Source organism: Zingiber officinale, chromosome 11B (genome assembly GCF_018446385.1).
Source record: "Zingiber officinale cultivar Zhangliang chromosome 11B, Zo_v1.1, whole genome shotgun sequence".
In the NCBI taxonomy this organism is placed as follows: Eukaryota; Viridiplantae; Streptophyta; class Magnoliopsida; order Zingiberales; family Zingiberaceae; genus Zingiber; species Zingiber officinale.
Window position 1 is genome coordinate 19324664 of NC_056007.1, and position 25239 is coordinate 19349902.

Consider the following 25239-nt stretch of genomic DNA (forward strand, 5'->3'; position numbering starts at 1 on the left):
GCTGATGGTTAAAGGCGCCCTGTCGAAATCAGGGTTCCGGCGCTCAGTGGAAAAGGTCGTGGGCCGAGCGGACCTCACGCTCGGCCGAAGCCATAAGGTAACACTGCTAATAGTCCCCATAAAGCACGTGATGGAGGATCTCCCCAAGTAAACCATCGCATATGTCCGGCCGGATGTTGAGGGAGCTGTCCGCCCGGAATCCAGATTTGGAGCAAAGGGGAAAAGGACAAGGAACGTCTTTTTCTGACAGCAGGTATGTTTCACGTGTGGGCCATGCTCCAAATCTTGTGACAGGGGATTCCGCTGTCCCATCGAGGACATGCTAAGATTGTAGCAGTATGGGTTAGGGAAGCTCACTGACAAGTCCTTACTGGAGTATGGGCTATGGACACGTGTGCACCTCGGAAGGTGTACACTCACTTCTTCGCTGCCCTATATAAAGGCCCTTATTCTTCGCCGGAGGTATGTTTTCGAGGAGTTCTGGAGCCACTTTTTCTCTCTTGAGCTTCGCCTGACTTGAGCGTCGGAGGGTCGCCGCCGGGAACCCCTTCCCGGCCCAACTTCTGTGCAGGATCGCCGGAGCTTCGGAGGCCTACGCCATCGACTAGGAGCGCGCCACGTGCCCAGCGTCCTTTGGTTCGGCGATTCGGACAGGATCAGATATAAATATAACCTATCAATACATTGAACTTCTCCTGAGCTAATCAATGATTACTATTTTGATACTTTTGATTCAAAAAAAAAATTATAAATTCTTGTTTATTAGCTTACCATCTCACTTGAAATTTAAGAGTCTCAATACAAATATTAAGTTCAGCCTTATATTTTGAGTGAGACATAAATAATGTATCAAAACTTTGTTATGTGATGATGCAAATCTAACCTTGCAAAGCAAAGCAACAACCATAATATAAAGATATTGGTTGAAATTCAACATGGTCTGCTTTTCTAAAATACTATATGGAAGAGTTAATTATTTGTGGAAAAAACTTTAAATTTGACCTGAATAGATTCACCATTTACTCCACACGAACCGATATCCTAAAAAAAAAACTTTTATTTCATAGCTTCTATTAAATACTCCAAGATAGGAATTTTGTTTCTTAGATTCCTTGTAAACAATCCATTTTTTATTGAAATTAACCCTTTATCTCTCAACATCATGTCCCACATGGATTTCTAGTCCTTGATCCCAATTTTTGATTGCTTGATACTGGTTTCAGAGTCATAGGTTTACGAGGTCTATTATACATGTTTCTGATTTTATGGTTTGTTTTTTTCGATGCGACTTTTGAGTTCTAGGACTAGGCAACTGTAGGGCATCTCCAAGATATAGGAAAAGAAATTATATTTCTGGTGATTATCTTATCTTTTGTGTTGACTACCTTTTATACGTCATGGATAGACACTTTCCAATTTAGTTGGATTGTGTATCTATTTCTATACCTGTCTAGTAGGTATTCATTAACTTGGTGTAGCATAATGATACTTAGTCAATCAGCTCTATTTTCATTTGTGGTCATTGTTGACAATGGAAGTGACTAGTTGACACGTGGAAGACTCTACCTTGATGAAGAGAATGTTGATTCTCTAGTAGCACCGACTGATATCGAGTTGGAAAGTGAGGGTCGAATCTATCAACAACCTAGTGGAGATTAAAGATTATAGTCTCAGAGAAATAATCCTGCCCTACAACCGGTCGTACCAACTCTTGCTACTACCATCTAGGTGAAAGATAGAGTATTATACAATTATTGGCTTGGTTAGTAAAGGATCAATTAATTCATGTTGTCTCGATCAATAGAGGACCAATTTAGCCTAGCTATTTCATGGAGTTTCTGACCTTTGAGTAGCTTGTGACTAGTTAGATAACCTAGAAGGAACACTTGAGTACATAACTTGTACAGACGTAGAAAGGACTGAATTATATATATATCATTGTTAACTTGACTAGTCAATAGAGGATCGAGGTATCTTATTCCATGAGGACTTTTACGATGGACTGTATATTCGTGGTTTGGATAACTAATTAGATATATTCAGGTAGATGACCCCCCAATGATATGGAAAAGTGTAGAGGTAGTTGTTTAATACTTATGGGATACAACTGTCACGCCTCGAGAGTAAGGTAGTCCGACAAAAATCGGACAGTACATCCCCTGTAACAATGACAATCTGAAGTATATATACATACATCCACAAGCATACTCATCAGCTATATACTTTAGCCCACACGACTAGATATAAACACACCAGCAGTTTATAAGTAGCCCACACGGCTTGAAATAATCAAAACCAATGTAGTTAATAGTCAGCCCACATGGCTGAAACATAGCTCAGCAGAAATCACAAAATAACGAACATGAAACGAACAAAACAACTAACTGCGAGCCGGCTCTGCTGGACACATCATCGCCAAACCAAATACAAGATTTCACAAAACAAAACTCCATATAAAAGAATACACAAATACAAGAACAAGTGCAAAACCTATAATGCGAATGGAAGCACTAACGGTAGGAGAAGGTCGATGTGACATAGGACTGGCGGACATGATCTCCAGGCGACTCTATAAATCCTTTATTTGCTACCTGGCGAAATAAACCAGTTTATGGGGTAGTGCATTATGGGACTCAGTGGGTAATAGACAGATAGTGCATGAACATAATAAAGAACTAGAGATACAAGGTATACAGTCTCGTAGGGAAATAGCAGATACTACAGTGATATCATAATATGTGTCCATAATTGAAACCATATCCTAGGCTATTAATCGAAAGTCAGGAGTAGCAAATACATGCTACAGTACTGCTCATAAATACATGGGTAACATGTGAGGTATATACATATTAACAATAAGTAAGCCAGTGCCTAAACACATACCATAGGTATATATCTAAACCTATGTAAGCATATCAGCATAAGTAAGCAGCAACATTAGCAGGTATAATAATAACAACGTACGCACGGATGGTCACTCCCGCCCACCCCTTTGCACCATGACCCCTGTATGGTCGAGAGGTCAGGTCAGTGACAGACTATACACCACTCCATCTACCACTACTCTCGATTGGCCGAGGGGACAATTGCATAGTAGCTAACTAGCTATGTCTGCGACGGGGGTTCCTGCTGCTCGCAACTCCAGCTGTCACTACCCATGAGTAAGCGAGTGGGAGCACGACAGGACAAGCGGCACACTCCAGCTACCACTACCCATGAGTGGCTGATCGTGTGGCCCTGGCCAACGACCTTCTCAACCACAAGGGAGAAATGGTCGTCGCTATGCATGCAATGGTATGATGCGTAAAATGTAGCAGTCATCATATATATATAAATAGAAATTAGGAATGCTACATGAAGCCAGCATGCTTAGTGAGGTGTGTAAATAAACAACATTCAAGCAAGTAAGCACAGTATCTAGTATCTGCTAAATATCATAGATGACAAGAGAGACTGTATAGATATAGAAATGAGTAGCTCAAAGATCGGGTGGATAAGCATCAAGCACTAGAAAAATAAGAGTGCAGTCAGGATAAACACAGTAACTATCTGAATATTTAGCTCATGCACTAAGATCAATATACTAAAGAGATAAAGCGAGAAGTACCTGCCTTTATATGTCGATCGTGGTAAAAAATTTCACGTCGATACACTTATCTCGAATCAACGTCCTGCAAATAATACGATATATGGTTTAGCTAATCACATATACAACAACTAGCTAAACCCCATAACTCAATCCTAATTCGATTAGGTAACTATGTTTCCATTCCATTTGGTAATCCAATACTTCTTCGTAGATAAAATCTTAGTGAATTAATTCAACTAGAGAAATCAACTTATAAATGAAGCTCTAATTTCATAAGTAAATAGATTAAGCAACCCTAACCATTTAATCTCCAATTAGAGTATACTGGAAGCATAATCAATCTAAAACTCAGTCATTTCATTATCAATCAATCAACCCATCCACAAAGAATTACAACTACACTGGATTAAGCTAACTTGAGTCAACTATTAAGCATCATAAACCCAACCTACATAGTCCATCCACATGATTAGTTTAGGTTTAATCATATCATCCAACAAATCCAATAATTCTCAATCAACACAATCATTTTCTCCTCCAATTCACATTCATATTTAGTAATCCATATGCAACCAAACTTAACAGCATCATCAATTAACAAATCAAATCAAAGCAGAATTGAAATTCAACTTTAAAACTCACCCAAATTGGATTTCTCCTCTGTCAACTCATGGTTGGAGGAGTTTCCTGTTAGTAATTAGTCCTAGGAGCCAATCATGAGATGATTAGGCGTTTTGGTTACTAATTGAGTTAGACTCAAATGAACCCACTCATTGGATTGAGTCCAATCCGAATTAGACACATTGGATTAATGGGTTAGACTCAATGGGTTAGACTTATTGGGTTATTGGATTAATGGTTAATCCAATATAATAAATCCAACCCATTAAGAGGAATACAAAGAGACAAAAAAACCCTTGGTATTCATTAGATGAATATAAATAGGTTTTTGGATTTTATTTTTCATTAGATGAAAAAAAAAGGTGACTCTTGAGATTCCATCTTCTTCATCCTCCTTCCATGGTCGATTCTTGATGTTTGGTCAAACCATGCTTCTTGCTATCACAAGAAGATGGTTCTTCTCTGAAGGCTTCGATCGTGTGACAAACGAAGGATATGTTCGTGTGGATACCGTAGAGGCGTAGACGCTTGAACACACTGAGATCTGGATCCAAAGAAAATGTTGCTGTCGGGATTGCGAAGGGCACGCAACAAAGGTATAATCCTATCATGTAGCTTAGCATAGATTATTGCCATGAAAATTGTTTCTTCCCTTTGCATGGATCTGCTGGATAAGAGGATATAGTATTTTTCTGCTCATGATAGAAATGGATCACTAATATGGTTATGATAATTTTAAAAAAAAATTAATTGCTAATGTGAAGTTTTCTTACATGTTTTTTTGTTGGCATAATAATTTTCAAGACCATTTAGGTAACTTAAAAATATTATAATTATCAATTTATCTTTATACAATATAAACATTTCTTTACATACTTTAAATAACTTCCTACGTTGAAAGAATAAAATCTTAAGTTATCCTTATCACATAAAAGTAACATATGTTTCTAACCATATAAATAGCAGATCCAAATGGACATATTATTCAATTAAATTTAAAAGATAATCAAGTTTGATTTTCACATCCATCTTAATATTAGAGACACGATAATGGACTCAAGTAAAATTAGCTTAGCTATCCTCTTTATGTTATCCATTTTTATTATTCCGACAACATCTAGAGAGCTTGCTACTACACCATCTTCGACAGGAATTGATTTTATTGAATTACTATGTAAGCTATTAATATTATTTTCATACATTGTTTGAAAGCATAAATCTAAAGACATCGGAGTGAAATATGCTATGAAACTAAGTGACATTACATATTTAGATAATCACCTTATCTTTACTGTTCCTAAATTTAAATCTCAAAATTTTTATACAAAATATTTATTTTTGTGTGTATGATTATCAAATTACAAATACTAAGAGTACTCATTTCAATTTACTAATATGCAGTTCTCCAACTTGCTGAAATTGCGGAAAAAGGACAAGGCATATTTTTCCCAAGGAATCAATTAATTGGAAATCGTAACATGAAATGTTGGCTTTGCTTGGATCCCCCTAGACCGCATGATTAGTCATATCTATAAGAAATAAATATATCTTAAATAAACTACTTTTAAAAATATCTAATTGAGGTATGTGCATGAATCATATTTAAGTGAACTAAGATAATATACTTCAAATTATTTTTTATAATATTAATAGAAATATTGAGCCTATCAAAAATGAATACACTTTCTATACAAGCATTTAAATTAGATATAAATTTATCATTTGAAAAAATTATTGAAATTTTTATTAGTAATCTTAAGAATATACTAAAGTATATTATAGTTTATAAGTAGCACACAGCTTGAAATAATCACAACCAATGTAGTTAATAGTCAGCCCACATGGCTGAAACATAGCTCAGCAGAAATCACAAAATAACGAACATGAAACGAACAAAACAACTAACTACGAGCCGGCTTGGCTGGACACATCATCACCAAACCAAATACAAGATTTCACAAAATAAAACTCCATATAAAAGAATACAAAAATACAAGAACAAGTGCAAAACTAATAATGCGAATGGAAGAACTAACGGTAGGAGAAGCTCGATGTGACATAGGACTGGCGGACATGATCTCCAGGCGACTCCATAAATCCTTTATCTGCTATATGGCGAAATAAACCAGTTTATGGGGTAGTGCGTTATGGGACTCAGCGGGTAATAGACAGATAGTGCATGAACATAATAAAGAACTAGAGATACAAGGTATACAGTCTCATAGGGAAATAGCAGATACTACAGTGATATCATAATATGTGTCCATAATTGAAACCATATCCTAGGCTATTAATCGAAAGTCTGGAGTAGCAAATACATGCTACAGTACTGCTCATAAATACATGGATAACATGTGAGGTATATACATATTAACAATAAGTAAGCCAGTGCCTAAACACATACCATAGGTATATATCTAAACCTATGTAAGCATATGAGCATAAGTAAGCAACAGCATTAGCAGGTATAATAATAACAGCGTACGCACGGATGGTCACTCCCGCCCACCCCTTTGCACCATGACCCCTGTATGGTCGAGAGGTCAGGTCAATGACAGACTATACACCACTCCATCTACCACTACTCTCGATTGGCCGAGGGGACAGTTGCATAGTAGCTAACTAGCTACGTCTGCGACGGGGGTTCCTGCTGCTCGCAACTCCAGCTGTCACTACCCATGAGTAAGCGAGTGGGAGCACGACAGGACAAGCGGCACGCTCCAACTACCACTACTCATGAGTGGCTGATCGTGTGGCCCTGGCCAACGACCCTCTCAATCACAAGGGAGAAATGGTCGCCGCTATGCATGCAATGGTATGATGCGTAAAATGTAGCAGTCATCATATATATATAAATAGAAATCAGGAATGCTCACTACAAGAAAAAGCCTCATAGACATCGGTGGAACAACAACAGTTTTAAACAAAAACCGATGTCTTTGAGTATTTTACACCGATTTTTCCAAAAACCGGTGTCTATAAGCGCAGATTTTCGCTCATAGACATCGGTTTTTTAGCCGATGTCTATGAGCGCCTTTTTTTTTGTTAATAGACATCGATTTTAACAGCGGTTTTTAAAACTCGATGTTAATGAACCAAAAAATAATAATTTAATTTTTCCACCAGCCAAAATTTATAACACTTCACAAAGTTCCCTCCAAACCTAAACCAATATCGCGCCCCTTCTCTCAGCCTAAACCTAAACCTAAACCTCCGACCACTCATCTCCCTCTTCCCCTTCTTGGATCTCTTCCCCTTCCTGGATCGACGCCCCTTCCTCTCCCGATTAGGATCAAAACCACCTGCTTCGATCCTAAGCAAAATCGTAGTTCCATTCTGCCTCCTCGTCCGATCCTCTCTTCCTCCTCCTCCTTTCTCTCTTCGCTCTTCCCGGCTAAGGTAGGGGCCGACAAGATCCGAACAGCTAGAGGACGCCCACGACCACCATGGCACGGTTGGTCGGCAACATGAGGGAATCCGAAGGAAGAGAGAACAACACCGAGATCTCTGATCTTGTGTAAAGGGGTCTCCTTCTTCTGAAGCAGAGAGATCGAGTGCAGTACAAGAATAACGAAGTATGTCTGCCTGTTAAAACCCTAAAATTGCAGGCATAAAGGCTCTCTATTCTTCATTTTCTCCTTCTCGACCTCTTCGCTCGCTGGGTACACGGTCATCTTCAAAACCTCTCGTTTCCTCTTTTCATTCTTCTTAATCGTCTGATTGCTAAAGGTTGAGGATGGGGTTTGGGGTTAACCTCTCTATAAAGCGCCGAAGCCTTTTCTTTTCCCCCGACTTTCTCCTCTGTTGTTCCTCTGCTTCTCGCGACTTCGGACTTCATGCGACCGAGACCGGCGATTTCTTCTTCTCTCGGTGGCGCCGACGAAGAGCGGACCTTGGAGTGTTGAGAGGAAGAGAGGTTAGTTACAGCCGAACCTTCTTTCTCCCCGATCCCTTCCTCCCTTCTCTGATCTCGGTGAACAACGGCGACGGATCTCGATCGGTGGATTTCGCCGGCTGTCGGGAGGGAACCAAGGGCATCGGCGTTGGATCAGGCCAGCATCGATTGTTTGGAGGAGGTAACAACCATTGTTCCTTCCCAATCTCTGTCCCTGTTCGTCGTCAAGAACAAGTCGTTGCCCTAACTTCGATCTTGGAGGTAAGGGTTTGGTTTTAGTTGTGAATTCGAACCTTGATCCTTTCTAGTGTTGATTCAGGTGGTTCTTTCTGGGAAGCAGAGACTGGTATTTTGGTCCCGGCCACCACAGCTCTGTTGGATCAATCTCTTCTTCGTATCAGTGATCGTCTCCGGTGATTGAAGGGTACAGAGGTAATGAGGTCGATCTGTTGTTGTTGTTAACAGGTTGTTTTGATGACTTCTTGTTATTCTTTCTTCTTGATCCGGCTAATGAAGATGCACTATGTAATGTTCTGTTTGTAGGGGATTGAGGTACGGTTTAGTTCTTGTTCCTTACCCTTGTGCGATCATTAGTTGCAGTAGATGTTACCTAATGAATCCTGTGTGTTTTGAGCTGGATCCACGGCAAAGTCAATAAGAATTTGTTTGTTCTGGTGTTGGAGGTTAAGGGTATGATGTGTTACTAGTTAACAAGGATAAGAGTTGTTATATTGGGTAATTGAATGTTGTAAATAAAGATTAACCTGAATCTGAAATGGTTTCAGTGACATTTAGGTTTCATGTTAGGTGATTATGGAAGATTGTAACCTTGAAGATCTAATGGGAATTTAGATATTGGATGGTTTATGTTAGAATATAAATTTAATATGGTTATGTTAAAAGAAGGGAGCCGTACCTATGGTTAGCGTTTCTTTTGTATGTTCATTTCCTCTAGGTTTTTGTAATTTAATTTCCACCCTCTAGGGTTTTTTTTTTAATTCAGTTTTCGATGCCTAATTCCACCCTGCTTCTTTCTGACATACATTTACACATTGTTTCAGAGGATGCGATGTGCTTATTTTAGATACTGGATTGGGAAGTGCAGAGAATCAAGCAAGGGTCAAGGAGTTGCTTCATGTGGAGGAATCAAAACTAGAGGAGGATGAGGGTAAGTGTTTTTACTCATAATATTATTTTAGTTTCTGTTCAGATCAGTTGGCACTCGATTCTGTGCTTTAGGAAATACCACTCCAGCAGTGAGATGGGTTCGAGATGATAAATATGATTGCATCCGATTAAAGCATTGCAAGGTGAGCTATATTCACTGTGTATCCCCCCTTCAGAGTACATATGTATCTGTATAGTAATTAATTTCAATATAGGCACATCAAATTACCTTAATTGTTTCTGGACATAGACTTAATCCTTTGGATTACTTTATTTTAATTGGTAGAGTATTTGCCACTACCTTTCTATTATTCATTCTTTTGCTTTGCAGGTTGTGAAAAAATTGATTGGCATCGGAAAGGAGACTATTTCACTACTGTCGTTCCTAGTGATATCCTAATTATGAATTTTAGTTGTACTTATTTTTAGTCATTCCTAGTGCCTATTTTATATCTCAGTTTTGTTTCTTTCTTTTTTCTAATACACACTGACAAATTGGAAATATATAAAAATCATGACATTATACCTAGTTACCTAGCCTTTGAGGCTGGAATCAGGATGAAACCTAAAGTGCCCTGAAAAGTTTAGGCATACCAAATTCTCTCAGTTTAATGACAGAGGTCAGTTGTGTTGCAAACTTTGTTATTTTCCTTGTTTTTCATTTACCGCGTCTAGATTAAGAAACTATGGCTTTCTAACTCAAATAAAAATTGCAATTCCTGCCTATCTTAGACCTAACATTAACTTATTAATTGAACAGGTGTTTTAGATTGTAAATTTCATCCGAGGCAACCATGACTATTCACAGCTGGAGCATATTCTGTCATTAAACTGTATTGCCACTAATGATAGATTCTCCAAGAAACTTTGAAGAATCTCCTCGAGTCAAGATACGTGAGTACTTGCTGATCCTACATGACTACGGTAGCAAGTTCATGTTCTTTGCTGAAGCTGCAACCTATTTATGAGGTCGTTCTATATGGCACCGGCACCTAGAGCAAGTTCGTGTTCTTTGCTAAAATTGCAATCTATTTACAAGGTCTTTAGGTTAGTTTTGTTGTTAATTTATTTTATTGTTGGCTGCTAAAACTGTCTATAATTTCTAAATTACTTATAAAGCTATATCCTTTTATGTCGACTTATAATTTATTTTATTAAGATTTTTGAACTTACGCATCACCTTCAGATTTAAGTTAGTTACTTTATTTTCATTGTCTTTGAAGGACTACTGTTATTATATATTTTCCTGGTTTCTTGTCATGGTTATTCCTTATCCTCTATCCTTTATGTACTTTCTTTTGCTTTAGATGCTAGAACAAAAAGCAAACTAATGTAACCCAGTGTGCTGATGTAGCTGCTTCAGAAATAAAGCATAGTTAAAGATCCCCAGTAGATGATGCAGTGCTCATTCCTTGCATAAACAAATCCAAACACCAAGCAAGGTATATACAAAAAATACAATGAAGGTCATCTGTAGACACGTTGGAAGGTTTCATACCAAAACATTGTAGTCGTCACCAAAACCTCCAAGGGTCCTTAAATGGGGGAACATAATTTTCCGTAGGAGGGAGGAGACGAAAAGATTCTACCGTCTTTTGAAGTACAGGGCCCAACTGCAGAAAAAACCCAACCGTTCAGAATGTTACGGATTTGAAAGAATTTTAGTTCTGAAACTGGAATCATATGATCCTGAAATCAGGGAGATAATAACAAGTTGTTTTTTTCCTTGTTGAATAACTTCATTTTAATAATTTTTCCCAAGTCATGCTTTGCTTTACAACCTAACCATCCACAAGCATTGTCAAGCCTTGGCAACATATATATACATGGATTGGTAAGCTTTAGAAATGTTTGATGACAACTGTGCGGATAGTTTATTTTTGTTCCTTAATGAAACTTCTCTTCATGCAGTAATATGATGAGTGTTGCTGCATCATTCTATAAGGCAATTTTAGCAGTTACAACAGGGATATCTGTGCCCTTCAACAACTTGGCTATTATATACAAGCAACAGGTAGAGTACTATATCTGCCTTTTTCATTGCTAGTTTGAGAGTTACTGCATATTGCCTCATTTAATAGAAGAAAGTCATATAATTTGTCTATCATCTTCTTTGTTGTCTTTGCCCCTAGTTGGAAATTGATAGTTCTCTTATATTACAATAGGGAAATTATGCAGAAGCGATAGCCTGTAAATTTGATTGGATTATAGTTTTATATTGATTGGATTACAGTTTTAAATTTGATGGAATGCTTGCCTTTATGCACAGAGACTATGCTTTGCATCGGAAGTGAATGGCATCGTTATCCTTCTTCATTTTTTATGCCTTCGTACATTAAGGAAGTTCAATGGATAAATGAAGGATTTAGGGGTCTTCTCCCATATCCTTTTAATTCAAGTTTGGGAGGCATGACAACTACCCCACCTTATTTCAATGACAAGAACAAGGGTTCTCATGGACAATATGTGTCTATTAATGGGATTTTCAATGTCTTGCTTACCACGCTAATCCTACTTCTGATTGGATTTGCAGCTTCAAGATATCAAACTCTACACCTTCTATATGGAGCTAGATTTGCAAAAGCCATATCCAACTCGAGGAAGTGACTTATTGACATGGGAGGTAGGTGTACCTCTTTAGTTCCGCTTTTAACCAAATATCCCTATAAAGATTCATTTGTGTGCTCTTAACAGATCTATTCCTACAACGTTGTTATCTAGGATTAGCATTTATTTTGTTAAATGTGATTTATGCACCTATAATTATTCTGGTGAAGTTAGCATTCTATTAAACTAGATTATGACCTTTGCAGAGAACTTATTGGTAACCAAGGACTTTGTGAAGATAGCAAATTTTGGCCTTGCTCGTGAAGTTCATTCGAAGCCACCATTCACAGAATAGGTTTCAACACGCTGGTAAGCATGTTTATGACAAGCACTTGTGATCTTATATTTTTTATTTGATACATGTACACATTTGTTTTAGTTATTTGACATATGGTGGATTTATGTGTTTTTTACAGTTTACAAATCTAAATTGATGAAATGCGGTTCGAGTGGGTGAATGCATGCTAGATTACATTTGAAGTGCGGTTCTACCTTGATGTGTTAAAAGAATGTTCTACCTTGATTTTGATATCTATTAGCTAGCTTTTGATGTAAAAAGAATGTTTGGGTATTTTATGGATATTGTTGTAAGAAGATTATTTATATAATTTGTGAATATTTGTGTATTTTATGGATATTATTGAATGAAGAATATTTGTATAATTTTTGAATATTTATGTATTTTTTTTTGTTATTGTCGATTTTTCATTGTTTCGGAAATCAAATTTGTGCTGTTAAAAAATATACATATTACATCGGTTTTCCACCGCTGCAAAACTGGTGTTATTAACTAATATTACATCGGTCATTTACCGCTGTCAAAACTGGTGTTATTAACATACAATATTACATAAGTTTTACACCGTTGATGAAACGGTGTCGTTAAGTGATACTACACCGGTTAATAACCGATTCGAAGACCGGTGTCATTAAGTGATACTACACCGGTTTTAACCCGATGTCTAAAATGGCAGACTTTTAACATCGGCTTCATAGACATCGGTCGAAAATGAAATAGACACCGGTGGAAAACCGATGTTTATGAAGGTTTTTGTTGTAGTGGCTACATAAAGCCAGCATGCTTAGTGAGGTGTGTAAATAAACAACATTCAAGCAAGTAAGCACGGTATCTAGTATCTGCTAAATATCATAGATGACAAGAGAGACTGTATAGATATAGAAATGAGTAGCTCAAAGATCGGGTGGATATACATCAAGCACTAGAAAAATATGAGTGGAGTCAGGATAAACACAGTAACTATCTGAATATTTAGCTCATGCACTAAGATCAATGTACTAAAGAGATAAAATGAGAAGTACCTGCCTTTATATGTCGATCGTGGTAAAAAATTTCACGTCGATACACTTATCTCGAATCAACGTCCTGCAAATAATACGATATATGGTTTAGCTAATCACATATACAACAACTAGCTAAACCCCATAACTCAATCCTAATTCGATTAGGTAACTATGTTTCCATTCCATTTGGTAATCCAATACTTCTTCGTAGATAAAATCTTAGTGAATTAATTCAACTAGAGAAATCAACTTATAAATGAAGCTCTAATTTCATAACTAAATAGATTAAGCAACCCTAACCATTTAATCTCCAATTAGAGTATATTGGAAGCATAATCAATCTAAAACTCAGTTGCTTCATTATCAATCAATCAACCCATCCACAAAGAATTACAACTACACTGGATTAAGCTAACTTGAGTCAACTATTAAGCATCATAAACCCAACCTATATAGTCCATTCACATGATTAGTTTAGGTTTAATCATATCATCCAACAAATCCAATAATTCTCAATCAACACAATCATTTTCTCCTCCAATTCACATTCATATTTAGTAATCCATATACAACCAAACTTAACAACATCATCAATTAACAAATCAAATCAAAGCAGAATTGAAATTCAACTCTAAAACTCACCCAAATTGGATTTCTCCTCTGTCAACTCATGGTTGGAGGAGTTTCGTGTTAGTAATTAGTCCTAGGAGCCAATCATGAGATGATTAGGCGTTTTGATTACTAATTGAGTTAGACTCAAATGAACCCACTCATTGGATTGAGTCCAATCCGAATTAGACACATTGGATTAATGGGTTAGACTCAATGGGTTAGATTTATTGGGTTATTGGATTAATGGTTAATCCAATATAATAAATCCACCCATTAAGAGGAATACAAAGAGACAAAAAAACCCTTGGTATTCATTAGATGAATATAAATAGGTTTTTGGATTTTATTTTTCATTAGATGAAAAAAAGGTGACTCTTGAGATTCCATCTTCTTCCTCCTCCTTCCATGGTCGATTCTTGATGTTTGGTCGAACCATGTTTCTTGCTATCACAAGAAGATGGCTCTTCTCTAAAGGCTTCGTTCGTGCGACGAATGAAGGATATGTTCGTGTGGATACCGTAGAGGCACGGACGCTTGAACACGCTGAGATCTGGATCCAAAAGAAAATGTTGCTGTCGGGATTGCGAAGGGCACGCAACAAAGGTATAATCCTATCATGTAGCTTAGCATAGATTATTGCCATGAAAATTGTTTCTTCCCTTTGCATGGATCCGCTGGATAAGAGGATATAGTATTTTTCTGCTCATGATAGAAATGGATCACTAATATGGTTATGATAATTTTAAAAAAAAATTAATTGCTAATGTGAAGTTTTCTTACATGTTTTTTTGTTGGCATAATAATTTTCAAGACCATTTAGGTAACTTAAAAATATTATAATTATCAATTTATCTTTATACAATATAAACATTTCTTTACATACTTTAAATAACTTCCTACGTTGAAAGAATAAAATCTTAAGTTATCCTTATCACATAAAAGTAACATATGTTTCTAACCATATAAATAGCAGATCCAAATGGACATATTATTCAATTAAATTTAAAAGCTAATCAAGTTTGATTTTCACATCCATCTTAATATTAGAGACATGATAATGGACTCAAGTAAAATTAGCTTAGCTATCCTCTTTATGTTATCCATTTTTATTATTCCGACAACCTCTAGAGAGCTTGCTACTACACCATCTTCGACAGGAATTGATTTTATTGAATTACTATGTAAGCTATTAATATTATTTTCATACATTGTTTGAAAGCATAAATCTAAAGGCATCGGAGTGAAATATGCTATGAAACTAAGTGACATTACATATTTAGATAATCACCTTATCTTTACTGTTCCTAAATTTAAATCTCAAAGTTTTTATACAAAATATTTATTTTTGTGTGTATGATTATCAAATTACAAATACTAAGAGTACTCATTTCAATTTACTAATATGCAGTTCTCCAACTTGCTGAAATTGCGGAAAAAGGACAAGGTATATTTTTCCCAAGAGATCAATTAATTGGAAATCGTAACACGAAATGTTGGCTTTGCTTGGATCCCCCTAGACCTCATGATTAGTCATATCTATAAGAAATAAATATATCTTAAATAAACTACTTTTAAAAATATCTAATTGAGGTATGTGCATGAATCATATTTAAGTGAACTAAGATAATATACTTCAAATTATTTTTTATAATATTAATAGAAATATTGAGCCTATAAAAAATGAATATAATTTCTATAAAAGCTTAGATATAAATTTATCATTTGAAAAAATTATTGAAATTTTTATTAGTAATCTTAAGAATATACTAAAGTATATTATAGTTTATAAGTAGCCCACACGGCTTGAAATAATCACAACCAATGTAGTTAATAGTCAGCCCACATGGCTGAAACATAGCTCAGCAGAAATCACAAAATAACGAACATGAAACGAACAAAACAACTAACTACGAGCCGGCTCAGCTGGACACATCATCACCAAACCAAATACAAGATTTCACAAAACAAAACTCCATATAAAAGAATACACAAATACAAGAACAAGTGCAAAACCAATAATACGAATGGAAGCACTAACGGTAGGAGAAGCTCGATGTGACATAGGACTGGCAGACATGATCTCCAGGCGACTCCATAAATCCTTTATCTGCTACCTGGCGAAATAAACCAGTTTATTGGGTAGTGCGTTATGGGACTCAGCGGGTAATAGACAGATAGTGCATGAACATAATAAAGAACTAGAGATACAAGGTATACAGTCTCGTAGGGAAATAGAAGATACTACAGTGATATCATAATATGTGTCCATAATTGAAACCATATCCTAGGCTATTAATTGAAAGTCAGGAGTAGCAATTATATGCTACAGTACTGCTCATAAATACATGGGTAACATGTGAGGTATATACATATTAACAATAAGTAAGCCAGTGCCTAAACACATACCATAGGTATATATCTAAACCTATGTAAGCATATCAGCATAAGTAAGCAACAGCATTAGCAGGTATAATAATAATAGCGTACGCACGGATGGTCACTCCCGCCCACCCCTCTGCACCATGACCCCTGTATGGTCGAGAGGTCAGGTCAGTGACAGACTATACACCACTCCATCTACCACTACTCTCGATTGGCCGAGGGGACAGTTGCATAGTAGCTAACTAGCTACGTCTGCGATGGGGGTTCCTGCTGCTCGCAACTCCAGCTGTCACTACCCATGAGTAAGCGAGTGGGAGCACGATAGGACAAGCGGCACGCTCCAGCTACCACTACCCATGAGTGGTCGATCGTGTGGCCCTGGCCAACGACCCTCTCAACCACAAGGGAGAAATGGTCGTCGCTATGCATGCAATGGTATGATGCGTAAAATGTAGCAGTCATCATATATATATAAATAGAAATCAGGAATGCTACATGAAGCCAGCATGCTTAGTGAGGTGTGTAAATAAACAACATTCAAGCAAGTAAGCACGGTATCTAGTATCTGCTAAATATCATAGATGACAAGAGAGACTGTATAGATATAAAAATGAGTAGCTCAAAGATCGGGTGGATATACATCAAGCACTAGAAAAATATGAGTGGAGTCAGGATAAACACAGTAACTATCTGAATATTTAGCTCATGCACTAAGATCTATGTACTAAAGAGATAAAGCGAGAAGTACCTGCCTTTATATGCCGATCGTGGTAAAAAAATCTCACGTCGATACACTTATCTCGAATCAACGCCCTGCAAATAATACGATATATGGTTTAGCTAATCACATATACAACAACTAGCTAAACCCCATTTGGAAATCCAATACTTCTTCGTAGATAAAATCTTAGTGAATTAATTCAACTAGAGAAATCAACTTATAAATGAAGCTCTAATTTCATAACTAAATAGATTAAGCAACCCTAACCATTTAATCTCCAATTAGAGTATACTGGAAGTATAATCAATCTAAAACTCAGTTACTTCATTATCAATCAATCAACCCATCCACAAAGAATTACAACTACACTGGATTAAGCTAACTTGAGTCAACTATTAAGCATCATAAACCCAACCTACATAGTCCATCCACATGATTAGTTTAGGTTTAATTATATCATCCAACAAATCCAATAATTCTCAATCAACACAATCATTTTCTCCTCCAATTCACATTCATATTTAGTAATCCATATACAACCAAACTTAACAACATCATCAATTAACAAATCAAATCAAAGCAGAATTGAAATTCAACTCTAAAACTCACCCAAATTGGATTTCTCCTCTGTCAACTCATGGTTGGAGGAGTTTCGTGTTAGTAATTAGCCCTAAGAGCCAGTCATGAGATGATTAGGCATTTTGGTTTCTAATTGAGTTAGACTCAAATGAACCCACTCATTGGATTGAGTCCAATCCGAATTAGACACATTGGATTAATGGGTTAGACTCAATGGGTTAGACTTATTGGGTTATTGGATTAATGATTAATCCAATATAATAAATCCAACCCATTAAGAGGAATACAAAGAGATAAAAAACTCTTGGTATTCATTAGATGAATATAAATAGGTTTTTGGATTTTATTTTTCATTAGATGAAAAAAAGGTGACTCTTGAGATTCCATCTTCTTCCTCCTCCTTCCATGGTCGATTCATGATGTTTGGCTGAACCATGCTTCTTGCTATCACAAGAAGATGGTTCTTCTCTGAAAGCTTCATTTGTGCAATGAATGAAGGATATGTTCATGTAGATACCATAGAGGCACGGATGCTTGAACGTGCTGAGATCAAGATCCAAAGAAAAGGTTGCTGTCGGGATTGCGAAGGGCACGCAACAAAGGTATAATCCTATAATATAGCTTAGCATAGATTATTTCCATGAAAATTGTTTCTTCCCTTCGCATGGATCCGCTGGATAAGAGGATCTAGTATTTTTCCGCTCATGATAGGAATGGATCACTAATATGGTTATGATAATTTTTAAAAAAATTAAATGATAATGTGAAATTTTCTTACATATTTTTTTGTTGGCATAATAATTTTCAAGACCATTTATGTAACTTAAAAATATTATAATTATCAATTTATCTTTATACAAAATAAACATTTCTTTACATACTTTAAATAACTTCCTACGTTGAAAGTATAAAATCTTAAGTTATCCTTATCACATAAAAGTTACATATGTTTCTAACCATATAAATAGTAGATCCAAATGGACATATTATTCAATTAAATTTAAAAGCTAATCAAGTTTGTGTTTCACATCCATCTTAATATTAGAGACATGATAATGGACACAAGGAAAATTAGCTTAGCTATCCTCTTTATATTATCTATTTTTATTATTCCGACAACATCTAGAGAGCTTGCTCCTGTACCATCTTCGACAGGAATTGATTTTTTTGAATTACTATGTAAGTTATTAATATTATTTTCATACATTGTTTGAAAGCATAAATCTAAAGGCATCGGAGTGAAATATGCTATGAAACTAAGTGACATTACATATTTAGATAATCACCTTATCTTTATTGTTCCTAAATTTAAATCTCAAAGTTTTTATAGAAAATATTTATTTTTGTGTGTATGATTATCAAATTACAAATACTAAGAGTACTCATTTCTATTTACTAATATGCAGTTAACCAACTTGCTGAAATTGCGGAAAAAGGACAAGGCATATTTTTTCAAGGAATCAATTAATTGGAAATCGTAACATGCAATGTTGGCTTTGCTTGGATCCCCCTAGACAGTATGATTAGTCATATCTATAAGGAATAAATATATCTTAAATAAACTACTTTTAAAAATATCAAATTAAGGTATGTGCATGAATCTTATTTAAGTGATCTAAGATAATATACTACAAATTATTTTTTAAAATTAATAGAAATATTGAGCCTATCAAAAATGAATATACATTCTATAAAAGCATTTAAATTAAATATAAATTTATCATTTGAAAAAATTATTGAAACTTTTATTAGTAATCTTAAAAATACACTAAACTATATTATAGCAAAAAAATTAACAAATTATAACAATGCTTATAAGTGTCAAGATTTGGTAACTATAGTCCCCACGAGGTTCCCATTTGGCTAAAGCGGGGCAGACTATGTACGGGGCAAAGGACCAATTCTCTGAGGGTGCATATCCTTTTGAAAAAAAAAAACCCTTCCACCCCCTAACCACTTGGTGGTAGGCTATAAATTAAACCCATGATTTACCTCCCTTTATATAACTTTAGGACCGGTTGTAAGGGCCTCATAGGGTGAGCGTAATCACCTTTTATAATAAAAATATTTGTTACATATAATTTAATGTAAAAATAACATCACTTTTTTTTACTAAAATTATTAATTTTATTATAAAACATGCTTTAAATTGTAATTATTCAACTTTTTGACTATAAAAATCCTAAAATTTAGTTAATAATTTAGATAATTAGATATAATGAAAAAAAATATATTGATGATCGATATGGGTTAGGTTTAATAGGTCCTCGGTGAAGAAGGAAAAGGAGATAACAGAATTAAGAAGGTAGGCCAATATCGGTCTGGGTATACCTGGAGAAGGTAGGCCAATATCGGTCGGAATATACCTAGAGAAGGATAAAGTAATATCGGTCGGGATATACCTGGAGAAAGATAGTCCAAATCAGTCAAGATAGTACCTAATGAAGGATAGAGCTACATCGGTCGGTATATACCTGGAGAAGGATAGAGCAATATCGGTCGGGATATGCTTTAAGAAAGGTAGGCTAATATCGACCGGGATTAAGCGTTGTAAGATAGATAAGTCGAGATTGTTTGAGTTAGCACATCTGAACATAGACTAGTATTTGTTGAGTTTGTATGATCGCCCGGGTATGAAAAGATACAAGGATTTACGGAATTTATAATATATTGCTAGACGGTCAGGACCTATGATGAACAACAGTAACAACCAGCCCGGACATAACTTAGGTTCAATTCATTCCAATATAAAGCATAGTATAATATCGGACTGGCTATAACATAGTGAAGATAGGGTAAGCAAACATGAATGATAAATATAACTCGATATAAGACAGGGCGAGAACAAATGGGCCAAGAATATTCATGAATAACTTATGTGATGGTATAACAGGTTGACTAATTTGGCGGGAAGAATATTTCTAAACTCTTCTACAGGTACTAGACGACAAAGAAGGTGCATCTGGGGTTCCAAAAAAGATTCCTTAAAAGCTATTGTTTGCAAGTACATGGCTGACGTCATCTCATAACAAACTCTATCAAACCGGGGTCCACTTCATGACTATGGAGGTTATATGAAGTGGTATAAAAAGGGGAATCCTCTCCATTGGCCAAGTATGCAGATGCTCACACTCACAACCCTAGTTTTCAGTTACTGTTCATCTTCTTCCTTCTTCCACACTAAGAAAGATCACTGACTTGAGCGTCGGATGGCCTAGCACAAGGAGGACATTCTATTGTATCCTTCCTTTCATCTTGGGATCTTCGCACAAGGAGGGCATTCTATGACTTTATTCTCCTAGATCTGCTTTGGGTTTCTCGGATCGGTATTCTACAGGTATTATTCTTCATTAGCAGTAGGTTTTCTCCCAGCTTTTCATTTTGTCAAGTTTTTCAGACAAGATCAAATTTGACGCTGTCTGTGGGAATCTTCACCTGAATCTGAGATTGCAAGATGGAAGACACTGGAAAATCGAACCTACTCACTATTAGTCATGAAGATTTGGATTTTCTCATCAACACTCATGTACAGAAGGCTTTACAGCAACAACAGCAACAACAACAAGCTCATCCTGGACCTACTCTGCCAGTAGCTCATAATCCGGCGATCTCGACTACTGAGCACCGAAGGGGAAAGGAGTTGAAGAAGAAGATCATGTATATTTCCCTTCGGCCACTGCTTCTTCGACCAAGCGCCCTCGAGCTTTCCTTCGTACTCCTTTGGAACAGAGAGGATGAAGGCCTATATTTCAGGAATCCTCTGGTGAGGCACCTGACAAAGAGAAGCGCAAAGCTAAGATGATGGTAGCTAGTGATAGCTCGTCGGAAAGAGTTATTTCTCCATTTTCTCAAAGTGTACTGGATGATCCTCTTCCTAAACGGTATCAGAATCTTCAGATCGACGAGTACACTGGAACTACAGATCCAGAGGATCATTTGTTAAAATTTGAGAACGTAGCATTATTACAACAATTTTTCGATGGAGTAAAGTGTCGGATGTTCCTTACAACACTCAGAGGAGCTGCTCAACGCTGGTTTAAGAGATTGCCTGAGAATTCTATTCGGAGGTTTAAAGATTTCAAGAAGGTTTTCTTACATCATTTTTCCAGCAACAAGAGGTATCATAAAACTCCCTGGAGCTTATTCTCAATTAAACAAGGATCTAAAGAGTCCATTAGAGCCTATATTAAGAGATTCAATCAGGTAGCTATTGATGTACCCAATGCTACTACCGAAATATTATTAAGTGCTTTCTCTCAATGCTTAAATGATAATGATTTCTTTAAAGACCTGGTGAGAAATCCTCCTGTCAATTTTGACTCCTTAATTAAGCGTGCCACTGAATTCATTAATGTTGAAGAAGCTCAGGCTACACGCAGAAAAGAAGGTACTACTTCTTCTCCTGCTCCTATTAAGGAGAAGGCTCCCGTTCCTGTTCCTCCCCTGAGGGGACCTCGAGTAGTTCATCCACCCCATCATCATACAGAGTACCGCCCACAGGTCGTACAACATGTGGAGATGCAACAAGAAGCACCAAGAAGAGGGTGCACTTATCACAATACCAGCAGTCATCAAACAGAAGACTGTTTTGTTCTGAAAAATAAGAAAACAAATAGGGATCGTTATCAATGGCGAAACTATTATCAACAACAATATCCTAGGCAGTAAAGTCCGCTCAAGATAGAATACCGCCAGGTAAAACCTCATCAAGGGGTATTACCAAACCTGGATTGTACAACTCAGATGCCTGAGAAAGCTCAGCCTGAGGCCACGACAGCTCGACAAGAAGAGAACAGAAGCAATGCCGCTTGGGGCAACATTAATATCATTGCGGGCAGGCCCACTGATAGAGATTCCAATAAGGCCAGGAAGGCACACGCTAGAAGACTTGAGATTCATGTTGTAGGGTGCAGCATGGAGAGAGCAGTAGGGTCGGAAATCAGTTTTGGGCCCAGAGATCTTGAAGGAGTAGAGTTACCCCATGATGATGCATTAATAATTAAGGCTATGATAGCTAATTATGTTGGGTTTTTCGGGCCGCGAAAATCGCTTTTTTATGTCGCGGAAACCCCGAAACCCCGCCATCGGATCCGTGCGAAGAATAAAACTTTCAAAAAACTATGAGTACGAGTTTACCAACCTATAGATCTACACTAGAACTATATGTTAAAGAGTTTAACCCTCGTAGCGTGCCCTTCGCAAGTCTCGATTGTCCAAGGAGATGTCGGATCTCAAGTTGTTAAGGTAAACAACTCTCTATGCGTATCCACACGAACAAATCGATGGAGGGAGAACCTTAGAGTGTGCTAGCACTCCAAGAAGGTCTCGGCAAGATGAGGAGAGGGAGAGCAAAAAGAGAGAGAAAGGAAGAAGATGGAATCAAAAATGCCTTGAATGAAAATGAATCCCATTCATTCCCCTTAGTGGTCGGCCACAACATTCTAACTCCTCTCATTTAATGTGGCCGGCCACATTAAAGAAAAGGGAATTTGTAACCTCCATTAGGTGGCACACAAATGTGTTAACTATGATGATGTGGCACATCATCATTGGCCACTTAATGCCAAGTCACAAATGATGTAGCATAAAGTCAAGTCAAACTTGACTTTTCCTCTTCCTCTCAAGTCAAGTCAAACTTGACTTAATCTCTCTCATGGTTGATCTAATCCAACCATTTAATTTAAGCCAATTTAATATAATGAATTTAATTCATTTAATTAAATTGATTCAATGAGTCATAATCTAAATTAGACTCATTGAACACATGAATCAACTTGAGTCCAACTCAATTAGCCTAATTAGGATTACTCTTAATCCAATTTGATTCATCAAATGAATCTAATCCTCTTGGTTCATCATATGAACCTAATCTCCATCTAATTGTCCTTAATGTGTGACCCTATAGGTTCTTGTAACGTTGGCAATGCCCCTAAACCCATTTAGGAGCATAAGTAATGAGCGGTATCTAGTAACACATCATTACTACCCAAGTTACAAGAATGTTGAGATCCAACATCACCTTGTGACTACTAATTGTGACTCCTCACAAAATATGACAAGTGTCCTTCTATCCTAGACATGTAGATTGATCAATGTGAGGCATAGACCGTGTCATCCTCTGACCAATCTAAATCTTGAACTCCAAGTAGACTCACTCAATCAAATGAGCTCAATATCTCATATTGACTCATTTGGGCATGGCCATGCACTTCGTGGTCTCACTCTATCAAGAATATCGATGTCGCTCCCGTCATATAGGAGGAATAGATCCCATCTACATAACTCACATCCCTCCGTATAATTTGTTACATACCCAGTAATCGCCTTTATAGTCCACCCAGTTACGGGTGACGTTTGACAAAACCAAAGTACATAACTCCTTATGTAGGGATCCATGGTGACTTCAGGTCCAAGGACTAGTAGTCATACTAATAGCCACATGAGAAAGTATATGACACTCATATAATGATCCATGATACTTTCTCATAGCGGGTCATTCAGTATACATTCTCCAATGCATACCCATGTGTCAACTTGATATCTCTATATCCATGACTTGTGAGATCAAGTCATCGAGTTGACCTACATGCTAGTCTTATTGCATTAACATTGTCCCTGAATGTTAATACTCGACTAGGAATGATTAAGAGTAGTGTTCCCTATATCATCTCACTATCGGTTCAACTAACCGATTGATATAGGTGAGAACCTTCTACTCAAGGACGCTATTATACTTAGTTTATTGGACACCAATACAAGTAAGTATAATAACCAAAAATAAATGCCTTTATTTATATAAGAATATGATACAACAAGTCCATAATACAATCATCAAATGATTGGCTCTAGGGCTCTAACTAACAATCTCCCACTAGCACTAGTGTCAATCAGTGTTGGCTCTAAGCCCCAATGACCTAGTGTGACCATCATGCTCCCTCTGTGCCAAAGCCTTGGTCAAGGGATCTGCGATGTTAGCCTCTATAGGTACTCTGCAAATCTTCACATCTCCTCTCTTGATAATCTCTCGAACGAGATGGAAGCGCCGTAGTATGTGTTTGGTCCGCTGGCGTGAGCGAGGTTCCTTAGCCTGTACTATAGCTCCATTGTTGTCACAATAGAGCTCAATAGGGTCAGCGATACTAGGAACCACCCCAAGTTCAGTGATGAACTTATGGATCCAAACTGCCTCCTTTGCTGCCTTTGATGCAGCAATGTACTCGGCCTCTGTCGTAGAATCAGCGACTGTGTTCTGCTTCGAACTCTTCCAGCTCACAGCACCACCATTAATGCAAAACACGAACCCTGACTGCGATCGATAATCATCCTGATCGGTCTGGAAGTTGGCATTACTGTAACCCTTTACAGCTAGCTCATCATCGCCTCCATATATCAAGAAATATTCTTTAGTCCTTCTTAAGTACTTAAGAATATTCTTGATCGCTATCCAGTGACTTTCACCTAGATCTGACTAGTATCTGCTCGTCATGCTCAAAGCATACGAAACATCAGGTCGAGTACATAGCATGGCATACATGATAGATCCTATGGCTGAGGCATAAGGGATCTGATCCATGCGGTCTCTCTCCTCTCTAGAAGAGGGACCTTGAGTCTTCGAAAGACTCACGCCATGTGACATCGGCAGAAATCCCTTCTTGGAGTTCTGGATGGCAAACCGAAGGAGTACCTTGTCAATATATGTACTCTGACTTAGGCCAAGCAATCTCTTAGATCTATCTCTATAGATCTGTATCCCTAGAATGCGAG

The 25239-nt window shown here is 37.0% G+C and overlaps 1 protein-coding gene and 3 long non-coding RNA genes across 4 annotated transcripts; 3 read left to right on the plus strand and 1 right to left on the minus strand.

Moving 5' to 3' along the window:
- Positions 1–7873: 7873 nt before the first annotated feature.
- On the plus strand, positions 7874–8533 carry LOC122035305. The gene is made up of 2 exons (XM_042594719.1): positions 7874–8286; positions 8425–8533. Exons 1-2 carry the CDS (start codon positions 7947–7949, stop codon positions 8520–8522), a joined length of 438 nt encoding a protein of 145 aa, XP_042450653.1. The 5' UTR covers positions 7874–7946; the 3' UTR covers positions 8523–8533.
- Positions 8534–9137: 604 nt separating this feature from the next.
- On the plus strand, positions 9138–10065 carry LOC122034826. Its single transcript, XR_006126789.1, has 3 exons — positions 9138–9273; positions 9345–9892; positions 10033–10065. It is a non-coding gene; the product is annotated as an uncharacterized LOC122034826 (long non-coding RNA).
- A 553-nt stretch (positions 10066–10618) lies between these two features.
- On the minus strand, positions 10619–11283 carry LOC122034787. Its single transcript, XR_006126780.1, has 2 exons — positions 10771–11283; positions 10619–10683 (listed from the first exon to the last, which is right to left on the minus strand). It is a non-coding gene; the product is annotated as an uncharacterized LOC122034787 (long non-coding RNA).
- Positions 11284–11734: 451 nt separating this feature from the next.
- Positions 11735–12306, plus strand: LOC122034786. The gene is made up of 3 exons (XR_006126779.1): positions 11735–11895; positions 12086–12188; positions 12296–12306. It is a non-coding gene; the product is annotated as an uncharacterized LOC122034786 (long non-coding RNA).
- The last annotated feature ends 12933 nt before the right edge of the window (positions 12307–25239 follow it).